At 52.3% G+C, this 21490-nt stretch overlaps 1 protein-coding gene and 1 long non-coding RNA gene across 4 annotated transcripts; both read right to left on the bottom strand.

Moving 5' to 3' along the window:
• LOC106510642 lies at positions 1970-8335 on the bottom strand. Its single transcript, XR_001309285.2, has 2 exons — positions 5625-8335; positions 1970-2333 (listed from the first exon to the last, which is right to left on the bottom strand). It is a non-coding gene; the product is annotated as an uncharacterized LOC106510642 (long non-coding RNA).
• Positions 10826-21268, bottom strand: TINAGL1 (tubulointerstitial nephritis antigen like 1). 3 transcript variants are annotated; one of them, XM_005665158.3, is made up of 12 exons: positions 21162-21268; positions 20315-20632; positions 19293-19356; positions 15162-15254; positions 14855-14969; positions 13645-13768; positions 13409-13559; positions 13118-13307; positions 12962-13007; positions 12582-12705; positions 11391-11436; positions 10826-11310 (listed from the first exon to the last, which is right to left on the bottom strand). In XM_005665158.3, the coding sequence occupies exons 2-12, from the start codon at positions 20622-20624 to the stop codon at positions 11170-11172; spliced, it is 1404 nt and encodes a 467-aa protein (XP_005665215.2). In that variant the 5' UTR covers positions 20625-20632; positions 21162-21268; the 3' UTR covers positions 10826-11169. The 3 variants fall into 3 exon arrangements, with proteins under 3 accessions (XP_005665215.2, XP_005665216.2, XP_005665217.1); XM_005665159.3 differs by having other exon boundaries at positions 21202-21261; XM_005665160.3 differs by lacking the exon at positions 20315-20632 and having other exon boundaries at positions 10830-11310; positions 21162-21246.

Here is a 21490-nt window from a genome sequence, read left to right as displayed (position 1 = left end):
TCTGATTAAACCCCTAGCCTGGGAACCTCCATATTCCGTGGTGCGGCTCTAAAAAGGACAAAAAGACAAAAAAAAAAAAAAGATAAAACCCCAGAAGAAGAGCTAAGTGCAGTGGAGATAAGCAATCTACCCAATAAAGCAATCAAGGTAACGATCATAAAGATACTCAAAAGGAGTTCCCTGGTGGCTTAGTAGGTTAAGGACCTGGCATTTTCACTGCTGTGGCTAAGGTCACTGCTGTGGTGTGGGTTTGATCCCTGGCCTGGGAAATTCCTCATGTCATGGGTGCATCCAAAAACTATAATTTAAAAAGTTACATGCACCCCAATGTTCATTGCAGCACAATTTACAATACCCAAGACATGGAAGCAACCTAAATGTCCAACGACAGAGGAATGGATGAAGAAGATATGGGTCATGTATGTAATGGAATATTACTCTGCCATGAAAAAAGAATGAACTAATGCCTTTTGCAGTAACATGGATGGATTTAGAAATTTTCATACTAAGTGAAGTTAGTCTGACAGTGAAAGACAAACATCATATGATGTCACTTATATGAGGAATCTTTAAAAAAAAAGAATGCAAGTAAACTTATTTGCAGGACAGACACAGACTCACAGGCGTTGAAAAACTTATGGTTACCCAAGGGGACAGGTGGGGGCAAAGGGATGAACTTGGGTTTGGGGACTGGCATATGCACACTGAGGTATATGGAATGATTGGCCAAAGGGGACCTGCTGTATAGCACAGAGAACCCCACCCAGTATTCTGTGATAATCTCTGTGGCAAAAGAATCTGAAAGAGAATGGATGTGTCCACATGTATAACTGAATCATTTCGTTGTACAGCAGAAATTATCACAAACTTGTGAATCAAGTATAGGCCTTTTTAAAGGGGGGGGGAAGGATGCTCAATGAATTAGCAGGAGAATGGATGAACACAGCGAGAAGTTTAACAAAGAGTTAGAAAATATAGAGAAGAACCAAACAAAGCTGAAGAATATAATAACTGAAATAAAAAAAAAAAACCACCCTGGATGGAATCAACTGTAAATTAGATGATACCGAAGAATGGATCTATGAACTGAAAAGCAGAGTAGTGAGAATTACATAAGCTGAATGGAAAAAATAATTTTTTAAAATGCAAATAGTTTAAGAAAACTCTGAGCCAACATCAAGCAAACTAACATCCACGTAGGTGTCCCAGAGGGAGAAGAGAAGAGAAACGGTAGAGGACTTAGCTGAATAAATAGTAGCTGAAAGCCTCCCGAACCTGGGAAAGGAAACAGATATCCAGATCCAGGGAGCAGAGAGAGTCATGAATAATGTGAGCCCAGAGAGGGCCACACCGAGACACACTGTAATTAAAATGGCAAAAACTAAAGATAAAATCTCGCTCTCTCTCTCTTTTTTTAGGGCTGCACCTGAAGCATATGGAAGTCCCCAGGCCAGGGGGCAAATCAGAGCTGCAGCTGCACGCCTGTGCCACCCTGCAGCAAGGCAAGATCCAAGCTACATCTGTGATCCAAGCTACACCATGGCTCACAGCAATACTAGATCCTTAAGCCACTGAGCAAGGCCAGGGATCAAACCCACATCCTCGCAAAGACAACATTGGGTCCTTAACCCACTGAGCCACAATGGGAGCTCCCCTGGGGCTGGTATTTTACACTACAAGAAGTAAACTGGGGCTGGGGGAAAGGCGCTCCTGGAACCAATAGATCTCTGCCTACTGCCTGGAAAAAAAAAAAAAAAAGAATTTTACAGAAAAGAGTAAAAAGTTTGAAGGCATTCTGTTGGTCAGAAAATGGACAGTGTCTGTTATCCTTGGGGTGTATTTTTTCATATCTTTACTTTCAATATTTCCATCTTCTTGTTTGAAGTATGTCTTTTACCAACAGCCTGTAGCCAAAGATCATCCGTGATCGTCTATTCACGGATGAAATCAGGTCATTTATTTAGTGGGATCACCAGTTTTTAAGATTTTATTTCTCTATCTTCTTTTGTGTTTTCCCATTTACCTTGTGTATTATCAATTGTTCTGTAACAAATTACCCCCAAATCGAGCAGCTCAAAACAACCAACGTTATCTCTTACAATTTCTTAGGATCGAGGAGTCTGAGAGCCGTGCAACTGAAAGATCCTGGCTCAGGCGTCAACCTCTGCGAGGTTGCAGTCAAGCTGTCAGCCAGGGAGACAGTCATCTGAAGGGTCTGTTGAGAATCAGCCTCCAAGTTCATTCACGTGGCTGGGGCAGGAGGCTTCAGCTCCACACCAGGAGGCTTTACGGTGGGGTAAGGCATACATGTTTTCTTTATACAGGCGGGTGATCTGAAAGACAAAAGGAGCTTAGAGAAAGAACCACCAAAATCCAAGCACTTAAAAGGTGCTTTCTAATAGAGTTGACAGATTTAGCCAATAAAACACAGGATGCCTAGTTACATTATTTATTTATATATATATGTATACACACAAATATTTATTTATTCATTTATATAATAGTTTAAACTTTTTTTTCTTTTTTGACTGCACCACGGTATCTGGAGGTCCCAAGCCAGGGATCAGAGCCAAACCCCAGTTGCGGAATCCTTAACCCAGTGCTGTAGAAACGCTGCTGATCTCATTGCGCCACAACAGGAAATTCACAATTTTTGCTTTTTTTTTGCCTTTTTTTTTTTTTTTGAGGGTCACACCTGCAGCATATGGAGGATTTCAAGCTAGGGGTCTAATCGGAGCTACAGCTGCCGGCCTACACACCACAGCCACAGCAACACCAGATCCACACCTGTGACCTACACCACAGCTCACGGCAATGCCAGATCCTGAACCCACTGAGCAAGGCCAGGGACTGAACCCACAAATTCATGGTTCCTGGTCAGATTCGTTTCCGCTGTGCCACAAGAGGAACACCTCCGAAATTCACGAATTTAAGTTTCAGATAAAATTTTGATATTTGCATGGTAAAAAAATCATTCATACTTAATAGAATTCCAAATTTGACTGGACTTCATGAACTTTATCTGGCAACCCTATTTATCATTGGATCTTGGAAGCAAAACCGTCTATATAATTTGTGGAACCCTTTATTAAAAAATTGTTAAGGGAGTTCCCATTGTGGCCCTGTGGAAATGAATCTGCCTAGTATCCTTGAGGATGCATCTTCAATCCCTGATACACTCCCCCCCCCCAGCCCCCGCTCAATGGGTTACGGATCTGGCACTAAAAAGACCAAAACAAACAAAAAAATTGTTAGGAATTCCAAGTCAGCATGAGTAGAGCATTAAACCAAGCATGATGCCCTTCTGAGGAGGATGTCTTATGTGAGGTCACAGGTTGTACTCTCAGAAAGCCAGCCCTGCTTAGAAGGGACATGCCATCACTTCTACCACATTTTACTAAACAGAAACTAGTCACTAAGGCCAACCCACACATCCTGAAAGGGGACTACCCCAGGGTGTGGATCCCAGGAGGCAGCCATCCCTGGGGCCATCTTGGAAACTGGCAACCTTTGCTTCTTCTATTTGTCATTTCCTGCCCAGGGGTGGAAGGATCGGACCATCTGCATTCCCTTTGTTTCCTCTCTTCTGGTTTGAAATACGTTCTATTTCTGTTCATTAGTCATCCTTAAATTTTTAACATGCTTACTTCAGTTAACAAAGTCTAAAGTTAATCAATTCTTCTAGAACAATCAAGGACCTTAGCATGCTTTTAAACGCTGACCATTGCTTCCTGCCTATAGTTTGATTGTTTTCCAGGTTTTAGTCTATCTCATTTATTTTAGCCTCCAAATCAGCCTTTAAAATTATTTTTATTAAGTCCATGTTTGTTTGAATTTCCCACGTTGAATGTTTTTGGGGGTTTTGTTCTCCACTTCTTGTAATTTACTTTGTATTTTTGGATTTTCTTCCTGGGTTTTTCGTATTATCTTCATCTGGTATCTTGTCAGAACCCTAGGTCCTCATGGTGTGTTTTAGGGATTTTTTTCAAACTGGTTTCATCTCTGGTCTGAGCCTTCTTTTTGTTTCCAATATTGTGTATTTTGTGCTGATAATTTGTTTATTTTATTAAGGTTTTTAAAAGAATTAGTTCAGCTTTTTGTTGTTTGCCGTATCATTAATTTCTGCTTTATTATTTCTTTTCTTCTATTCTCGTTGGGTTTTCTGGTGGTCTCTTCCTAAAGTTTTGAGTTGGATGTCTAATTCATTTGTTGTCATCCTTCCTGTTTTTAATAAAGGCATTTAAGGCTATATTTTTCCCTCTAAGTTTCACTTTAACTTATTGCTCTTCGGTGTTAAATCTTGTAATTTTCTTTATAATGTTCTCCTTATCTCATGAATTATTTAGAAATGAGTTTTCACGTTAATAAACATTGGGTTTCTTTGGCCACCTTTTTATTGTTGGCTTCCAATTTTATCACATTGGAGCTAGAGAATGTGACTGCATGATATTGATTCTTTAAAATTTTTTCATACTTCCTGAATGGCCACGTCTGTGGTATTTTTAAAAATGTTCCATGTGAACTTGAAAACAATGGGTATTCTGTGTAAGGAGGTGTAAAATTTATATTTATCTAGCAGATGAAGTTCCTTAATTGCATTGTCCTAACTCCCGTCTCCTTCCGTACTCATATTTTAGTATTTGAGCCACTGGTTTTAAGAAAGTCGAATTAAAATTTCCCACTTTGTTTATGGATTCCGGCCTTTCCTCTTGTGGTTCTGCTAGATTTGCCTGCCTTTTTGGTCGGGGCTAGACTGCTGTTACAAGAGACCCTTAAAAATGAGTGGTTTAAGTAAGAGAGACGTTTATTTCTTGTCCATGTGAAAGTCCACAGCCACGGTTCCTGTGGGGTTTGGTAAATGAGGAGCCAGCAGGAGAGGAGAGGGAGGGAAAAGAGTGAGGCTGAGATATTTATCCCTCTGCCCCTTCACCGCGAGGTCACCTCTGCTCTACATAACTCTCTGCATCAGAGTCTGGCCATCGCCCTCCCTTTGACCCTGCAGGCCTAGGGGAATGAAAGCTATGCTATTGCTAGCCTCAGAATCCTGTAATCTCTCTTGTGACTCCCCTACACCCTGCTTTGTCATTAGTCCTTTTGAAAATAAACTCTGCCCAAGTTCTCTTAATTAGAACACACCATCTGTGACTGTGTGTTGGGACCATGAGTGATGCAGGCTGGCATCGTGTATTTAAAAGTCATTGATTCTGAGAGTTCCCGCTGTGATGACGTGGATTAAGAATCACAATGCAGCAGCTTGGGTAGCCGCAGAGGCGCAAGTTCGATCCCCAGCCCAGCACAGTGGCTTAAAGGATCCAGTGTTGCCACCAGCTATGGTGTAGGGCGAAGCCGTGGCATGGATTCAATCCCTGGCCTGAGAACTTCCATATGCTGCCATAAAAAAAAAAAGTCATTGATTCTGAATGCCTTTAGGCAAGGGTGCACTCACCTGTGTTGGACACAAGCCCAGCTGTTCGCTGTTCTGACACTCCTGCCTAGTCCCAAAGGCGTCTGAGGCTGACACCCTGGGTTAATGGCTCCAGGCAAGACAGCTTTCATGTCCATGTCTCCAGAACACCACCCGCCTCTGGTGAAGGAAATACTCAAAGACCATCAGTAACACTCACCTTGTCATCTTAAAACAGGCTTGGCTTGGCCACTGGTCTGATGACCAGATGGCCTCTCTTTGGACAAACTCAGCATCTCAGGGTTGCAGGGACTCGCCTTTGTCTGAGGATGCTTTACTACTTTAGATGGGTCAATATCTTCACCAAGTGACTGTCAGCTTCTGCAGGACCCAGAGTCAGCCTGGCCCTTTAAGCTGATGTGGCACATCTCTGCTCTGATTCATTAGGTACCAATTTCTTCAGACTAACTCTCAGTGGGCCCAGCTTGCTTCCCTCATCTCCTCCTTCTTAGGGAATTGTTCAATCTTGGCCAATGCAGATCACACTGTTCCCATTTCACAGATTGGGAAACTGAGGTTCCAAGTGGAAAGCCAACTTCATGGAGTCTGGTGAGGCTGGCTCTGAGCTTGGTTCTGTCTGGCTCTGACTCAGAGGCTTTCCGGGTGAGGTTATGTGTCCTGAGGAAAGCTGAGGGGAGATTGAGTAGAGGACAGAGCCACAGGTGAGGGGACCTTCAAAGCCTTCTACTGGCCAGGCTGGGCACGACGTCTGGGTGAGAGGGTGGAGTGGAGGCTGCAGCAATAAATTGGTCTCTGGAGTCCAACACACTTGAGATCCACTCCTACTTCCGCCCCTTCCTATTAGTCTGCTCGGGTCGGTCTCCAGGCCTCGCAGAGCAGTTGCAAGGACTCTCCCAGGGAATGTCTAGGAAACGCACAGTGTGGGTAGCTGCTCAGTCCCGGGATTCACCCAGGTCACTGCTCTTCACTCCTCCTCGGGGCTGGGGCAGGTGCAGTGAGGATTCAGCCATCAGGGGGCCCTGCTGCCAAGGTTGATGGTGTCTCTGGGCTCATCCATTCATTCACCCATCCCAACAGATGGTTTTGGCGTCTCTTCTGTGCCCTATAGTACTGGGGGCACTGTTGAGAGCAGAGAGGGTGAGGACAGCCCTATTCTGAAGACTGCCATGAAGAAGGGGTACTATGGTGAACCTGCTGGAAAGCCTCCTCAGACTCAGCCTCGCTTTATTTTGAGAAGACTGCCACGATTGTTAGTGTCAGAGCCACAGAATGTTCACGAAATGGGTGGAATTCTAGGAAGGTTATCTCTCAAGGCTTAGGAATGAGTTATCAGGGAGAAGCTGAGGGTGGCCGGGGGGTACTCTGAGCTGCAAAGGGCCTCTCTCTGGCTTAATCTACAAATTCAGGGGTAGGTAATATGGGCTGTATCCAGTTCCACCACTTATCAGCTAAGTGATCTGACTAATGCCATGCTTTCCTGAGCCTCTATCTCCTTATCTATCAAATGGTGTTTAGCTCTTTCGGATGGTTTCCCCTATGGGATTCCCTCCTCCTCCAAATGCTGGTTCAGCCAGAGCAGTCAGGGCTTCCTGATCCTGTTCCTTGGCCATAGGTGATTGGCCCACAGGCAGACATCTGATTAGCGCTGGGCCAATCAGAAGCCTTCCCTGTTCTGTTCTGCTCTGCTCTAAGTCAGAACTGAAAAAATGGCTGTGAAAATGAGAGAGGCTTAGGAGTTGTCATTGGCCAAACGCCCTTCCTCATGGCAGAATTAGTCTAGAGAGAGAGAGAGGCGGGAGAGAGAGGGTGTCAATCACTCTTGCCAGGATTTGGATCCCTAGTTCTGGCTGTGCCTGGGCCCACCAGCCTTGCTCACCATCTGGACGTGTTCACTCCTCCCTTACAATCTCAGTTGCCTCACTGGTTGACATTGGTTTCTAAAGATAGACTTTCTCACAGGGTTGTGTGTAGGATCAAATGAGCTGAAGTGTGTGAAGCACTCGGCCCAAAGCTTGGCCCACTGCAGGCTCAGTAGGCAAAAATTCCTTTCCCTTAATGGGCACCAGGCAAGGATGGGGTTTGGCAAGATACCAGGAAGATGTGAGGCATCAGCACTGGTGAAGTGATATAACTCAGCAGCTCTGGGGAAACTAAAGTCAGGTGCCTTGGGACCCCGCAGAGCTCCACAGGAGACTAGAATGAATGCCCAAGCAGAACATTTGGTGCATAGGAAAGGATAGGACTAAGAACAAAACTCCTGCTCCAACCCTTTGTGGGAGGGAAAGTTGTCCCTCTGTGCCAGGAAGGTATGCTAGAGTCCCTAGAGGTCCAGAAGAGGGATACCAGGAAAGGCTTTCCAGAGGAGGGACATTTGAGCTGGGTTTTGAAGGATGAATAAGAGTTTGTCAAATAAGGAAAGGGCTTGAAAAGGGACTTTGGACTACTGCTACCAAATAACCACTATTAGTACAGAGGAGTCAGCCAGCCTAGGTGTGAATCCTGCCTCAATTAATCTTTAGACTCTTCTATGCTTCTATTCCTTACCTGCAAAATAAGGAAATAGAGATTTGTTTTTAGTATTAAATGAGATAATACATGTAAAGCACTCAGAACTGTGTGTTGTCAGAAGGCAGCGGTTAAGCATTAAATAAATGTTTAGCTCATTATGAAAAGCTTTTACATTATCAAGTCCAACCCCCTTTAAAAGATTAGAGCTGTTACCATTTACTGCATCCTTAATAGGTTCCAAGCACAGTGCTAAATGCTTAGCATGCTTTGTCTCTTAATCCTCCCAACAACTCCAGGAGGTGAGTACTATTATCCCCATTAAAGATAGAAAAACAGGGAGTTCCTGTCGTGGTGCAGTGGAAATGAATCCGACTAGGAACCATGACGTTGTGGGTTCGATCCCTGGCCTTGCTCAGTGGGTTAAGGATCCGGAGTTGCCAAGAGCTGTGGTATAGGTCACAGACGTGACTTGGATCTGGTGTTGCTGTGGCTCTGGCATAGGCTGGCAGCTGTAGCTCCGATTAGACCCCTAGCCTGGGAACCTCCACATGCCGTGGGTACGGCCCTAAAAAGACAAAAGACCAAAAAAAAAAAAAAGATAGAAAAACAGGCTCTGAGAGGTCAAGATTATATAGCCAGTATGAAACACAGAGTGCCAGGGGTTCAAACCCAGGTTTGTCTAAGGACCCATGCCCTTGGCCCCGAGAAAGGAAGAGACCAGCCTCAGGACACAGAGCAAAGTGCTGGGGTGTCAGGATTTCTTTATGGATCAACTCAAGGGCAGTAATCTGGTTGGGGGTCCTTGGTTTGCCTCTCTCTCTACAACAGCACTTCCATTGACAATAGCAAAGAACCAGAGGTGGCTGATGGAAGTTATTGAAGGACTTGCCCCAGCTTCATTCACACTCTCTCCCACCCCAGGTTGGACCTTGTGGGCCTGGGACTTCCTGGCCAGGGAACGGGTGTAGGGAAGGGCTGGGCCTCCCCTACTCAGTTGGCAAGGTCAGGCTTCCCAGCAGGGCTGGCAGAACTAGAGCCTGGAGACCCGCCACGCCCCTGCTCCCCGCCTTTTCCCAACCCCCATTGCTTCTGCCAAAGGGCCTCAGAAAATTCCAGCCACGCCCCTAGACCGGGATTTTTCCAGCAGAACGCAAGCAGTGGGGTTTGTCTTGGCGGCCAAAGCCACAAAGAAGGTGGTGAGCAGGCAGCTCCTACCACCACTGCTTGGGACTCCCTGCCTGTCACTGTCCCCAGGGCCCTGACTGGCCTTGGCTCCTCAGGGACAGGGTGGGACGGCCAGGGGAGCAGGGCTCAGGACGTCCTAGCAAACAGGAAATGAAACAAAGGCGGCCTCTTATCGGGTTGCCTGCATTCCTTTCAGGTGATGCTCTGAGTGGCTTGGGGGACATAGCTGGCCCTGAAGGGCTGCCCGTCAGGATAGACCTTCTCACTGCTTCCTCTCAGAGACTTGGGCTCCCAGGCCTTCCTAGACAGCTGAGGGTGGAGGCAAAGAGGATTCCCATGATGGGAGGCTCCATCCCCAGGCACAGCCTCCCTGGGCTCCCAGAAAGTCAGGGCACCACACTTTCTGGGCCTAGAGGGATGGGCTGGGGAGGGTGTCTTGGAAGGGGGGTATCTCCGCCACCTTATCCAGTGTAGAGGTGTGGGTACCAGGACTCATCAATGAACCAGACCCAGTCCCTGTCCTCAAGGAACTTTCAGCATAAGGAGGATAAGTGAAATGCTGGTGAAAAGGCAGGGTGCCGATGAGCTCCGAGAGGGGTGTCTAAGCCACGCTAAGTGGGGTTGGGGTAGTTTGAGGAAGCCTCAGTCCCTTGCATGGCATCTGACACATCAGTTACTCTCCACTAGTGCTGTCCGATTGAAGGAACCCTAGAGTTGGTTTGGTTTGGGGGTTTTGGGGGTTTTTTGTGTGTGTGTGTCTTTTTAGGGCTGCATCCAGGGCATATGGAGGTTCCCAGGCTAGGGGCTGAATCAGTGCTGTAGCCACTGATCTACAGAAACGCCAGATCCGAGCTGCATCTGCAACCTATACCATACCTCACGGCAACGCCAGATCCTTAACCCACCGAGTGAGGCCAAGGGATCAAACCTGCGTCCTCATGGATATTAGTCAGATTTGTTTCCCCTGAGCCACGACAGGAACTCCCTGGAATTGGCTTTGAAATAGCAGCGGGACAGGAGTGGGTGGAATGGAAAGGAATCTGGATTAGGAGAACAGCATGTGCAAATGCCCAGTGGTCTGTGTGTGTGTACGGGACATTGGAGAACAGTGAGGACTCTGGAGTTGCCTCGGCACTGGGTGAAGAAGCTGGGGAGGAGGCTGGTAGAGTGGTTCCTGATAGCCTTGGAAGCCAGGCTGAAGCCTGGGCTTATTCTGCAGGCACTGGGAGCTGGGGAGGTGGGGTAGGGAGAGGGCTCAGAGAGGCAGGCCCAACCTGGCCTAGGGGCAGGGGAAAGAGGAGGGGGGCCCTTCGCTTGGGTGGCTTGGAGAGGCTGATCTGCAGAGACAGAGGCTCCAGCTTCTCTGGGGCTGTGCCCCCCCTTGCCTGCTGGGCACTGGCACCAGTTCTGCTGATTGGTGGGCTGGACTCCTCTCCCATCAGGCAGCGCTGACTCAGCGTCTGAGAGGTGGTTCCCACGAGCCTACGTTTCTCTCTGGGGGCCAAAGGCCATGCCATCCATGCCCCACTCCAAGTGGGTCAGTGTCTAGGGCCATTGATAATCAAGGCTGAACGGAGGCTAAGGTTTCTGGTCTACCCACCCCTGCCAACCAGCAAGGCCTCAGGCTGCCCTTCCCCTGCTGTCTGACCATATGCCATCCCAACTATGACCTGGCTTTCCACGCAGAGAAGTTCTGAGATACCACAGTTATCAATACTTTGCTTTTATTTTAAAATAGTGAAAAGAAAAATAAATACCTTTGAAGAATAAGAGTACAAGGGTGGGGTGGTGGGGCCCGAGACTTGGGGGTGTCCTGGCTTCAGTGGTCTTGCGTGGGGGTCTTGCTCTACCCCTGCCAGGCCCTGCTCTGTCCCGGCTGGGAGGTCTGGGGGCTCCACCAGCCTTGCCTGCCCGCGGCTCCCAGGCAGGGCGCTGTGTCAGCGAACCTGCGGGGATTAGACCCCTGGCGCCAGAGCTCCGTCGGGCAAGCGGGCGGGGGGGCGGAGGCTGCCGCCCCACAGGGGGCTCTTCCCAGCGTGGTGCCCGCGGCCTCAGGGGTGACCCATGTCCTCCATTCCCACGCGGCCCCAGACGCCCAGCACGAAGCTCTCGATGTCGCACTCGTTGGCACCGCGCACGATGCGGAAGTGGCCCCTCTCGCCCCAGCCTGGGCCCCAGGAGTTGGCCGCCGTCTGGGAACGAGGAGGGGCCGTGAGCAGGGCGATGGGAGCGAGGGAGGAGGAGGGGAAGGCGGGCGGGCGCAGGGACTCACCCAGTATTTGAGCATCCTTCCATCTGGCAGCGTCTCTTCGCCCCACCTGCGGGCCAGAGCCGGAGGGGGAAGGGCACTGATTCACCTGCTTTCAGGAGCTCTGACCCAGGGCCTTCCCCACCCAGGCCCCTGTCGCCTTTGGTGACTTGGGTGCACCCTCGAGATTGGGCAGGTCTCTGTCCCTCTCTGCACCTCCCTCAGGCTCCACATCTCTAAGTCTGTGTACCTGTGCCCAGGGTGGGGATGGGGAAGGCCCCCAAGGGACACCTGGGAGAGGGGAGCAGAAAAAGGAGGGAAACTGGGCCCCCCATCCTTCAGGGACCACATCTCACGGACCAGTTCTTTGGGACCTCATACATCTGCCTGCCCTCCCTTCTCACCTGGGAGGATACAAAGTACATTTCATTGGTTGGACCCTTGATATCAGCAACTCTAGCACCTCCCTTTATATGAGCTGGGGAAACTGAGGGCTGGGGGGAGTGAGTCAGTGAGTCAGGCAGAGTTGGGACAGATGCTGAGCTGGGGAGAGGTTGAGCAACTCTTGAATTCTTGTCTGTATTTCATAAGAGTTATTTTTCTGTTCCACTGTGCCAGGAAGGGAGCAGTTCCTAGAACACCTCAAAAAGGACCTTCCTCTTTTTTTTTTTTCTTTTAAGGCCACGCTACAGCATGCAGAAGTCCTTGGGCTAGGGATAGAACCCAAGCCATAGCAATGACAACACCAGCTCCTTAAACTACTAGGCCACCAGGGAACTCCAGGTCCCTCCTCTTTTTTTTTTTTTTTTTTTTTTCCCTTTTTCTTTTTAGGGCTGCACCTGCAGCATATGGAAGTTCCCAGGCTACGGGCTGAATTGGAGCTGCAGCTGAGGCCTATGCTAAGCCACAGCAACACCGGATCCGAGCCACATCTGTGACCTACACCGCAGCTTGCAGCAGCGCCAGATCCTTAACCCACTGAGCAAGGCCAGAGATTGAACCTGCATCCTCACAGAGACTATGTTGGATTCTTAACCACAACAGAGCCATGACAGGAACTCCCTTCCACCCCTCCTCCCTTCTCTTTTTGAGTCTTGGTTTCCTCTGCTTTGAAATGGAGCTTTGCAGAGAGAGATGGTTAGGATCCAAGGTAGGCTTAGAGCCCCCACTGCAAGCCCTGCTGCCTCCAACCCCCCTGCCCACCGAGTCCCTCACCCTGTGATCTTGACCGAGTGGGTCCCATGCCTGCGGTATCTCTCCGGCCTCCCGTGGCTCACGGGTGTGTGGCTGTAGATGCCGCTCTGGTACAGGAAGAAGTCCTCGTGCACCTCCATGAGGGCTGTAGGCAGAGGTCAAAGTGGGGCTGGCTCAGCCCATCAGCACAGGCACCGATGCCTGAGCCTGGAGATGCATGTTCGGCCCCCAGGGCCTCTGGTACCAAGTGCCCCCTCCAGGTGCCGCCCATGGGGAGAGGACATGGTCCCCCCACTCCTGGCCCCAGTGGACTGGCTGCTCAATGCTGTATGGACCACTTGCACCCAGCCTCAAGCAGGCCCAAGCTTCTGGAATCAGGGGGCAGGATAAGAGGCATTTACCTTGAACGGGGCCATTCTCCATCAGCTCCTTCATGATATCCTTCTCCTGGAGGGTGAGGGGGTAGGGAGGAGAGCATCCATCAGGCGTGAGGCTCCAGCCTTTGGCCAGCCTTCCAGCTCTCCTGCCTTTGCCCCTTTACCCAAGCACAGACTTACATTGGAGCCAAGGCGGTAGGCAGGAGTGACCTGGTAGATGTCATTGGCGTGGACATAGCTATTAGGGCAGCGGGCAGTAGCCTGGCGCTTGCCCCGACCCATGGCTCGACTGTGCATCATGCAGCGGGGTGCAGGGCCAGCCTCATTCCGCTCATGGCCAGAGAATGGGTAGCAGTGGTCAGACACCACCCTGGAGGGGCAGGAGGAGGAGGCGGGGACAGAGTGAGCCCGGGGCAGCCCTAGGCCCCCCCCCTCATGCCCTCTTCCCTGCCCACGCCCTCTGCTGCTCACCCTCGTCGTCGCAGGAACCACCAGGCACCATCCAAACGCCCACCTTGGCAACCCTGCTGGTTGTGCGTGTCACAAGACAGCAGGTTCTGGGGCGATAGGACAGGTGTCATGTGCCCCAGAGAATGGATTGAGACTCGATCTGACGCCACAGCTGGTGGGGGAGGTAGAGGGGCTGTCAAGGGGCTCAGGCCTTGGCCCTCCTTTCCCACCTCGCCAGCCTCTGCCCTTGGACCTACCTGCTGTGGAGAAGGCCCAGGAGCCTGCACAGTTGCCTTGATCCAGAGGGTCGTGGATCAGGTTGGGCCACTTCTCAGAGGCCTCGAAGGCTCTGGGCAGCACCTCCCCTGGGCCCAGTACTGTCTGCAAGGCAAAGGTCACTCTGTCTGCCTCCTGCCTCTGTCCCCGCCTACCCCTCGGGGGCCTGAGACACTGGAGGTCTCCCAAGAGTCCAGGGCCTTCTGCCATTTGATCTTGAGTCCTCCAGCTTCTGAGGGATTCTAGCAACCTCCACACTGACTCAGGAGGAAGACCCAGGCACCATGTTCCCTGGTGTCAGGTCAGGGGATGACTAGTCCTGCTTTACAGGTGCGGCAACGGAAGCCAGGAACAGGGAAGTGGCCAGGCCAGGGTCCCCCCACTTTCCTTTTTCAACTCCTGCCTCTTTCCTCCTCTGCACCTTCTGATCTGCCACATCCTTCTTCCCGCCAGGACCTTGGGCTTCAGGCCCCAGAGGGCAGGGGAGGGAAGAAGCCGTCAGGTCCCGTGACTGGGCTGGCTGCCAAGGTAAACAGCAAAAGGCAGAAAATAGCCAGAGGCCCAGGGGAGTAAGGGCAAGGGCAGGGTCTGGCCACCCCAGCCTTGAACTGAACTCCCCCCTGTGGGGAGGGCCACTCCGGCCAGCCATCACCTCCTCCCCTGCCTGCCATTGGACGGAGCCTCTGGTATGTGCCCCAGCCCTGTCCCGCTGAAACACCCCGTCCTCACCCTGTGACTGTTCTGGGTCTGGTTCCCGTTTCTCCCCCTAGAGGGTCCCAGTGGTGGGAATGAAGAAGCCCCTCCTCCCGTGGGGTTCCACTGAGGCGGCATTTGTTTCCGAGAATCGCCGCTCCCTGGCCAAAGCTGGAGGAGTGTCCGTCCTTTCCTTCCCAAAATACCAAGATGACCTCCTGGCCCTTTGGGCCCTGACCCAGCCGTAGTGGGACCAATGACATTTTTCCCAAGCTGAGGAGGCCAGGGAGGGACGGAGGCCGGGACCACAAAACTCAGAATGTGAGCATCAGTTCTTGCAGTGCGGCACATCTTGGTATGGGCAGAAGCTGAGGGCCCAGAGAAGGGGAGTGACTTGTCTAGCGACACACAGCCTATTGGGAGGGGGACAGGGCGCCAGGGTCCCTGGGGTCCTAGGCCAAAAGGAGATGGCAGGATTATGGGCAAGAACGGACTTACATGAATCTCATTCATATTGGCGACGGAGGAAGATGGGCGGATGGTGCCCAGGCGGTATCGAATGCCCTCATCCAGGGTCATGCCCCAGAAGGCACTGTGGTTCCCAGCCCGCCACCTAAAAGAGAGCGGACAGAAGTGGCAGACCTGCCAAAACTGGGGGTCTGGGAGGTATGCGAATGTGAGTGAGAGAGATGCCTAACTAGCTAAGTATGCACGTGAATAATATCTGTGCCTGGCAGGACGTGTGTGTGTGTACGTGCATGCACGTGCATGTGTGCCCCCTGGGGAAATCTTCAGGGCCTCTTACCCATAGTTGCCTTGGTTGATGGCCTTGATCATGTCTGGGTCCACCAGGCATGGCTCCTGGTCACACTCCCACTGCCCTTTCTCCTGGCAGGTGCTGGAAGAACAGGAGGGGAGGAGGAGGTGAGGCAGGGCTGGTATCCTCTGAAGGGAGGAGCCTCAGAGGTCAACATGAGCCTGAACTTCTGCATCAGCACCTATGAGAGGTCCCTTAGATGATCCCATCCAGCCTGGTGACTTTAAATGTCAATTTCAAGTTCATGATTCTCAAGTGTATAGCTGCTTCTCAGATGTCTCCTTAAACTCCAGATTCACGCATCTTACTGCTGCACAACATCGCCACCGGGGCGGGGGGGGTGGTTTCTAACAGGTCACACTTGCCGCATCCTACACTGAGTTCCTGCTCTTCCCTGCTCCCAGGCTTCTCTCCCACAGTCCTTGGAAACGGTCACTCCATCCTTCCTGGAGCGCAGGCCAAAAGCCTGGGAGGCATCCTGACTCTTTCTCTCACGTGCTGACCCAATTCATTGGTGAATCCTGTTGACACCACCTTAAAAAAACCCATCCAGATTGCAAACCACGTCTCATTCTTTCCTGCAGCCCCTGTGGTCCTATCACCTTTCACCTGGATCATGCTGTAGCCTCCTCACCATTCTCCCCGATTCTGCCCTGTGCCCGTGCCACCCCCCCCCCGACTTCAGTATATTTTTAACGCAGCTGCCCAAGCGATCCTGTTAAACCCAAATCATATCATGTCATTCCCCTGTCCCCAAACCCGCCACTGGCTTCACACCACGGAATAAGAGCCAAAGCCTTTCCAGCGCCAACAAGGCCCTGCACGATCTGTCTTCCTGTCCCCTCTCTGACCCTCTTCTCCAAATCCTGGTTCTCGAGGCCCTGACCAGGCTGGTCCCCTGACTGTTGACCCCAGCCACGCTCTGGCCTTTGAGTTGTGCTTCCAACATCCTCAGGGCTCACTCTCACTTCTTCCAAGTCCTTATTCACATGTCACCTTCTCAGAGAGGCCTGCCCTGGCCATGCTATCTCAGCCCCCTCCACCCTTCCTACTCTGCTTCCCTGTTTCATTTTTTTCCAGCCTGTCATCACCATCTGACATATTACATCTTTAGTTATTTATATTTTTTATATCTGTTTGCCCGTAGACTCTAAGGTCCTTGAGGGCAAGTATTGTTTGGTATCTCCAGTGCTTAGAAAACAAAACCTAGCACCTAGTATGTACCCAATACATATTTGTTGAAGGAATGAATGAGTGAGTGAGTGAGTGAGGCAGTATAGTGAAGTGACTAAGTGCATGGATTCTAAAGTCCAGAATCCTGAGTTCCCATCCTGGCTCGCGAGTCACGTGACCTTAGGTAAGGTATTCAAAACTCCCCCTCAATGGTGTCTGTAAAATGAAGATAACAATAGTATCAACGTCCAGGGATTAAATGGTGAGCTTGCAAAGTATTTAGCTCAAGGCCTGGCCCATGTTATGTGCTCAAGAATTGTTATCTATCATTATTGTTCTCATTACAGGAACCCCCAACTCCCCGCCCCCTGGAGTTTCAGACTCCAATCCAGCTGGCCTCCTGACATCTCCTCTGGGTGCGTGAAAGGCATCTCAAACTTAAAACGGCCCAAACTGCCTTCCTCCAAACCTGTTCCTCCCCTAACATCCTCAACTCAGAAAAGGACACCTTATCCACCCAGGTGTTCAAGCCAGAACTCTGTGGTCTGCAGTGTCTTCCCCACCGCCCACCCCTCACCCCCACCAAAGCCTCCCCTATCAGCCGGGCACACAAAAGCCTCTGAAGCCATCTGCCTCTCGCCTCTCCACTACCATCCCCTTACTCTGGGCCCTTATCCCCTCTCACCTGGCCCATGGCAGTGGGAACCAGGCTCCCTGCCTCTTTATAATTCCCTCCCCACCCCAGGACATGCACACACACACACACATACCCCTCTTTTAAAGCCAGAGAAATCTTTGAACAATACACATTGGACTGTGGGCTCCCCAAGTGGCTTCCCACAACACTTAGAACCACATGCAGGAGTTCTCGTCGTGGCTCAGCGGAAACGAATCCAACTAGGAACCACGAGGTTGCGGGTTCCATCCCTGGCCTCACTCAGTGGGTTAAGGATCTGCCATTGCCGTGAGCTGTGGTGAAGGTCGAAAACATGGCTCGGATCTGGCGTTGATGTGGCTCTGGTGTAGGCCAGCAGCTGTAGCTCCAATTCGACCCCTAGCCTGGGAACTGCCATATGCCGCAGGTGTGGCCCTAAAAAGACAAAAGACGAAAAAAAAAAAACCATGCAGAACCCTTGGCACAGCTTATGAGACCCCTGGAACATGGCCTGAGCCTCCTCTCGCCCATTTCACAGCTCCAGCTGCAAGGAGCTTGGTTCCACCTCCTGGTCTTTCCACAAGCCGTTCCCCCCATGTTCCCTGCTCCTGGGCCTGGGCCACTCATGCGCTCATCTCCCTGGTATCAGCATAAATGTCCCCTCTGGACTGGCCTTCCCCGACCCCCACCCCACTCGAAACCAGGATCCCTCATTAGTCTCCTTTCCCCATCACACCTGGAGCAGGTTGTGATGACACGTGTATTTGTGCATGTGGTTCTTCGCCATTAATCTAGAGGCTCCAGTGCAGAGACAAGGACTGTCTGCCATGTTCTGGCTGCCTCTCCTTGGCCCAGCACAGCATTTGGCCCATAGTAGGTCGCTAATAAATAGGTGTCGACTGAACAGTTGAATTCTATGAATTCTACGATGCTTTTACAAGTTCATAACTCTGCTATGACAAGATGCTAAGCGGCATGCTTCCAAGCCCAGAGGCTCCCTCCTCCAATGTTGCCTTTTAAGGAGCCTCAAGGGGACCAACTGGGCTCTCCAGCCCCAGGAATTGCAGGGTGCTTTCAGGGAGGGCCCAGGCGACCGTAGGGGTGGAGCCGGGTAGGGGAGGCTCTCCCTGTCCTCCCCTTCCCCCACTGACTCTCGAAGTATCCCTCGAGGGCTCACACAGCCTGAGAGGCCCACAGACACTGCCCTCACACCCTCCCGCAGGTGTCAAGTGCAGGGAACAAAGCCAGAGCTGGCCTGGGAGGGCAGTGGGTTGGTCAGTCCTTTCCTGCCCCCTCCCTCTTTGCCCCCAGGGCTGTCCAAGCAGGTCTGGACAGGGCTGGTGGCAGCAGGTCCCAGCATTCCAGAGGGGGCCTGGGTGGCCAGGCCCCAGGGAAGGGAATGGGAGAGAGTGTTAACCCCTCAATGTCCAGAGGCACCCTATCAGTACCAGCAGAATCATGCAGGCACGCTCCATCTTTCGAAACACACAGGCACACACAGGCACACACACATGCACACGCGCGCGCGCGGGCTCTCTCACCCAGACACACGCTGAAACGCATGAGTCCCCACTCTCACTGTGACCCAGGCATTCTTCATGCCAGTGAGGCAATGGAAACAGCTTATGCGTAATGCATTCCAAAAAGTTTCTTTCTCCCTGGGGCCCTCTCAGTCCCAGGCAGCGGGCAGTGGGTGCGGGGCCTCCCCCTCTAAGTCTCAGGTCCCCATTATTTCCATGAAGGCACTCAAGTCTTCCTATCCAACCCTTCCCCACCTCCCATCTCAGGCCTCAGATTGGGGTAGGGGGCACCCTGACCCCTTCATCTTTCTGCAGGGAATGGTGGGGAGGGGTGTGGGGGAGGAAGGAGGGGCCACATTCCAGGGAAGGCCCTGCTACAGTCTGGCTGGCTGCCAGCTCAGCCATCCCTGACCCTCATCCGGTTCAGGGCAGCGGATGCTGCAGTCAGAGGTTTCCTTCCTGGCGCCCCCTCCTTGGACTCTCCCATGACAGCAAGAAAGGTTGGGAGGGGCAGGAGCCCAGCCCCAGGAAGGAGGGCTGAACCTGAAGCTGGCATCCTTGCTGGGTGAGCACTCCTGGGGACTGCCGTGGGAAGGCTGGTCTAGACACGGACATTGTCCATGTAAAAATTCCCACCTACAATGATGAAACTGAGGCTCAGAGAAGGGAAAGGCCTTGCCCCCAGGAAACAAGTGACAGGGATAGGATCTGAGCCGAGTCCATTGCCGCAAAGCCCACAAGGCAAGCCCCCTCCAAGCCCCAGATACTCACCACCGGTTACAGTTGTCCCAGTAGGTTCCCAAGACTGGATAGATGCGACCCCTGTGCATACATCCTGGGGAGAGGGACGACAGGAAAGAGAAGTGGAACCAAGACCAGAGTCGATGGGTTGAGATGGCCAGGTCCTCAGAGGTCAGGTGTTCCAAATCCTCCCAAACACGTGCACGTGTGCACACACACACACACACACACCACACACACCAGCCTCCACTGAAACTAAAGCCGAGCTATAAATTAAGACCTCTGCAGGGTCACACACCAACTGCTACTTGGGAAGTTCTCCAGTGACCCCCAACCCGGATCCCTCCTGCTTCACTTGAATACCAGCCACGGCATTCCTTAGACTCTATGCCCTTTAAATGAGTTGGGGGTTTGAAGATGGAGAGTGGGAGGTGTATGGGGAAGTCAAGGCCCAGAGAATGTAAGTGACTCCCCTGAGATAGCACAGCACTTTGGGATGACAACCCAGGTATGCCGTCTCACATCCACAGCCCCAAGGAATTGTGGGAAGGAATTCGAGTCATTCTCCTGCTGGATAAGGGCAGGTGGATGCTGATGAGGGCTGAAGGCAGGAACAGACTTGACCCACCTCCCAGGTGTGACCGGCCATCTCAGGCGTAGAGATTCCTGAGCAGAGGCAGAGGAATTGTTAAGATGACCCTGGCCAATCCCTGGGTGCTTTATCAGTCTTGAGGGTGAGTCAGCAGGCGGGGCCAGCACCTTCCAAGTCCGGAATATGGAGACAGGCAGGACTGGGAGAAAGGGCAGTAGGCTGCCTTCTCCTGGGTCAACTTAAAATCCCACTGACCAAGGCTCTTCTCATTCAGTCTTGCTGGAGAGACTCAGGTTAGACCAAAGCAGGGACTTCCCAGAGGTTCAGAGAGTGGGGTGGGGTCTCTTTCCCAGATTCTACAAAGCCTCCCCCGGAAATGTCAATGTGTCAGCCTTGCTCCTGAGCCTTGCTGAGTTTGGGGGTTGACAAAGTGACCCACCCCTGGCTGTCTGGTGCCCACCTTGGATGGGGGGAAAAGGGGGTGGCACGCCGAGGCAGAAGTCCCAGAAGTCAGGGCAGCAGTCGGAGACGGTGCGGTTGCAGAAGAGGTCACAGTAACAGGTAGCACCCAGGTAGGGCAGGGCGCAGTCATCGGCACGGCCACGGCAGCACAGGTCCTGCTCCTGGCAGTACCGGCCACCCGCATCCCGGATGCCCCGCAGGTGCAGAGCCGGTGCAAGCTCCCGGCGCCCACGACCCCGCCGGGCACCCAGGGCCAACTCGCCAGCCAGCAGCAGCAGCAGCAGCAGCCCCAGTGGACATCGCCACATGGTGCCTCCTGGGCCCAGGGAGGGCAGAGGTCAGGGGTCAGAAGTGGTGGGCAGCAGGGATTCCCTGGCACCTCAGGGACTTGATCTCCCAGCTTCCTGGGGCCATGAGCCCAAGAGGGTCCAGCAGGGACCCTGATTTCTGCTTCCCCAGGCGGGACAGGGGAGAGAAGCCACAGTTTATCTGCCTTGGCTTACAGGGGGAAGGGGCTTGGGCAAGAAATAGAGCCCTTTCCCTGACCTGTCTGGGGACCTTCAAAGACAAGAGGTGGGGACTGTGGCATTTTGGTGCTTCCCACTCAACACACACGCTTTCACCCTAGGTCTCCCCCTGTCCTGAATCTCTGACCCCCCCCTCAGCTTCCATCCCTACAGGGGTTCCCTGACTTTGTATCCTCATGTGTCCCTCTCTCTCTGTGCCCCTCTGCCCCCCTCCACTCCCCCTTCCTGTCACCTGTCTGGGTCCCTCTGCCTGCCCCCTCCTTCTCTCTGTTCCTTCTGTCTACACCCTCTCCCCTCCAGGCAGGGGAACGTCCCTACCTGGTGAGGGGTGTGGGCTGAGCCCGGCTGCCTCACTTGCCTCCGCCTCCCGGCTCCAGCGACCGCCGGACACTCAAAGTCAAGTGAGGAGCGCGGGGCGGGACCGCTTTTTGTACCGCCCCGCCCCGCCCCGCCCCGCCCAGCGCGCAGCCCGGCCCCGCCCCGCGGCGGGAGGGAGGGGCCCCGACTCTTTCGCACCTGGAAGAGCCGGGTTAACTGCTCGGCTGGGACAAGCGAGGCGGACCATGAGCACGCGACTGACCTTGCTGGGTCTCCGGTGGAAACGGTTCCCGTAGGGGGCGGGACACCAACCCAAGCAGAAAGGACTG

The sequence above is a fragment of the Sus scrofa genome, chromosome 6 (genome assembly GCF_000003025.6).
Source record: "Sus scrofa isolate TJ Tabasco breed Duroc chromosome 6, Sscrofa11.1, whole genome shotgun sequence".
NCBI lineage: Eukaryota > Metazoa > Chordata > Mammalia > Artiodactyla > Suidae > Sus > Sus scrofa.
Note: the sequence above shows the minus strand (reverse complement) of the source record. Positions and strands in the feature narration are given on the sequence as shown.